Source organism: Echinops telfairi, unplaced genomic scaffold (assembly GCF_000313985.2).
Source record: "Echinops telfairi isolate 266 unplaced genomic scaffold, ASM31398v2 ScPeMD7_18;HRSCAF=68, whole genome shotgun sequence".
NCBI classification, from domain to species: Eukaryota; Metazoa; Chordata; class Mammalia; order Afrosoricida; family Tenrecidae; genus Echinops; species Echinops telfairi.
The window spans coordinates 88345678-88347928 of record NW_022103915.1 but is presented as its reverse complement, the minus strand read 5'-3'; the positions used below and the strand labels follow the sequence as shown (position 1 = coordinate 88347928).

Below are 2251 nucleotides of genomic sequence, written 5' to 3'. Positions count from 1 at the left end.
TTTCTTTGTTTGGCATTTTTTACTTACATTTAAAATAACAGTATGCTTAGCATGGTCCAGAGCAGGCACGTCTTCTTTAAGTTACATTGTGCAATACTCTGCTTTCTGCCTTCAAATCAATGATCTTATCTGTATTTATGGCTATTTATTAATTAGTGCAACCTTTAAAATATCAACCCCATGAAATCAGGGTCTGTGTTTTTCAGTTCTTGAAATAGTATGCAGCAGACAGTAAATATTCATTAGAACGAGTAGTTGACTGGATAATCAAAATAACGATTTTGTTAAATACTTTGTAGCTATTTGTGAAGATTTTCTTTAATGCAACAATTTATCAACAACTTATTGATTGTCAATGTTTAATTTTGCTATTTGTCTCTTGTTAGTTCTTTAATTTTGGTCTGTTTTTGTATTTCTGCTTAGGTAACAACAAGTCAATGAATGAAGTGAATTACTCTGAGGTGTCTGAATTTGTGTTCCTGGGATTCTCTACCTCTAGACCAATGCAGCGTTTCCTCCTTTCTTTCTCTACAGTGTTTTATGTAACAATCGTCCTAGGAAACCTCCTCGTTGTGTTTACAGTGATTTTTGACTCGCATATGCACTCTCCTATGTATGTCTTGTTAGCCAACCTCTCATTTATTGACTTATGTCTTTCTACCTTAACCGTCCCTAAGCTGGCCTCTGACTTGTACTCTGGGCAAAATACCATATCCTTTCTGGGGTGTGTCATCCAGATTTTTGTACTTCACGTACTGGGTGGATGTGAGATGGTGCTGCTCACCGCCATGGCCTTGGACCGATACGTGGCCATATGTAAGCCCCTCCACTACCTGACCATCATGAGTCCACGGATGTGCATTTTGCTTCTGGTTAGTGCCTGGGTCATTGGTCTCATACACTCAGTGACCCAGTTAGCTTTCGTTGTCCATTTGCCTTTTTGTGGCCCTAATGAGATAGACAGTTTTTACTGTGATCTACCTCGGTTTATCAAACTTGGCTGCATGGACACCTACAGACTAGAGTTCATCATTACTGCCAACAGTGGGTTCATTTCCATGGGAACGTTCTTCCTACTGATTGTCTCCTACATCTCCATCCTGATCACTGTATGGAAACGTTCTTCAGGTGGCTTGTCTAAGGCTCTCTCTACTCTCTCAGCTCACATCAGTGTGGTGTTTTTGTTCTTTGGACCATGCATCTTTGCCTATGTGTGGCCATTTCCCACAGTGCCAGTGGATAAATTTCTAGCCATTTTGGACTTCCTGATCACCCCCATCCTGAATCCTGCCATCTACACATTGAGGAACAAGGACATGAAGATGGCCATGAGGAGACTGAGTAGTTGTTTCCTGAGTTTGATGAAATTCTCCTGAACAATTTATTAGTGTACAAGTGTGCTATTCTGTAAGCACTACTGTTCATATAAAGTGTGAATGGTTACACTATATTGTAATAAATTTGTTCCAAATTAATGACAATGATATCATTATGTATTTAAGTATTTACCTAATGAATTTTTATAGTTATAAAGCTTTAGAAGACATTAGTTATAAATTTTTAGAATATTGCATACACATCTTTTTGTGACCTGTATTTTGACTACTTCATGGAACATCTTAACCTAAGAGTTCTATTCGCAGAGTTATTCATGAAGGCTGTTATTTTTCTTTATCACTGAGATAAAAAAATCTCCACCTACAGGAGGAATGACTGAATCACAGTTAAGCTTTGGCTAACAAAGCAGTCTCATGTTCCATGTTGTTCCAGACTTCATGTTCCTGTTTTCATTTCTTTACTTTGTTATTTTAGGACTTGCAATAGTTATGTGAAAATTTCACAATAAAGATTTTCAAATTCTGTTTAGAAAAATACAAGGGAGTCTACTCTGATAATCACAGAATTGTCCTGGGTTGAAATGGAATTCACAGAAATTTCTTTAAAAAAAATAAAAGATTGGAGAGCAAGATGGAAACACTGCCGTCAGAAGTGTATCAACCCAAATGGAGGATCTGTCAAGAAACAAGAGATAAATATTTTTAACATTTGAAATTTTATTCCAATATAGTTGTATAAAAATGCTAATTATAACAAAGAATACAATAATATATGGAATAAAATTTGCAACATTTAATTTTGTCTTCACTTAAGCAATAAGAAATGTTGCTATTACTACTTAAACCCAAATGTTGTTACTGCTTGACTTCAGGCTGGAAATAAGTTTGCATTATTTCTAGCAATACTTTGATAC

At 36.1% G+C, this 2251-nt stretch overlaps 1 protein-coding gene across 1 annotated transcript in view; it reads left to right on the top strand.

Annotated features, from left to right (window-relative positions):
• LOC101654045 (olfactory receptor 4F6-like) overlaps positions 1 to 1376 on the top strand; it is a 6916-nt gene extending 5540 nt beyond the window's left edge. Inside the window, exon 2 of the mRNA XM_004698838.3 lies at positions 424 to 1376. Coding sequence (XP_004698895.2) covers positions 424 to 1376 — 953 coding nt within the window. The remainder of the gene's footprint in view (positions 1 to 423) is intronic.
• Positions 1377 to 2251: the final 875 nt, after the last annotated feature.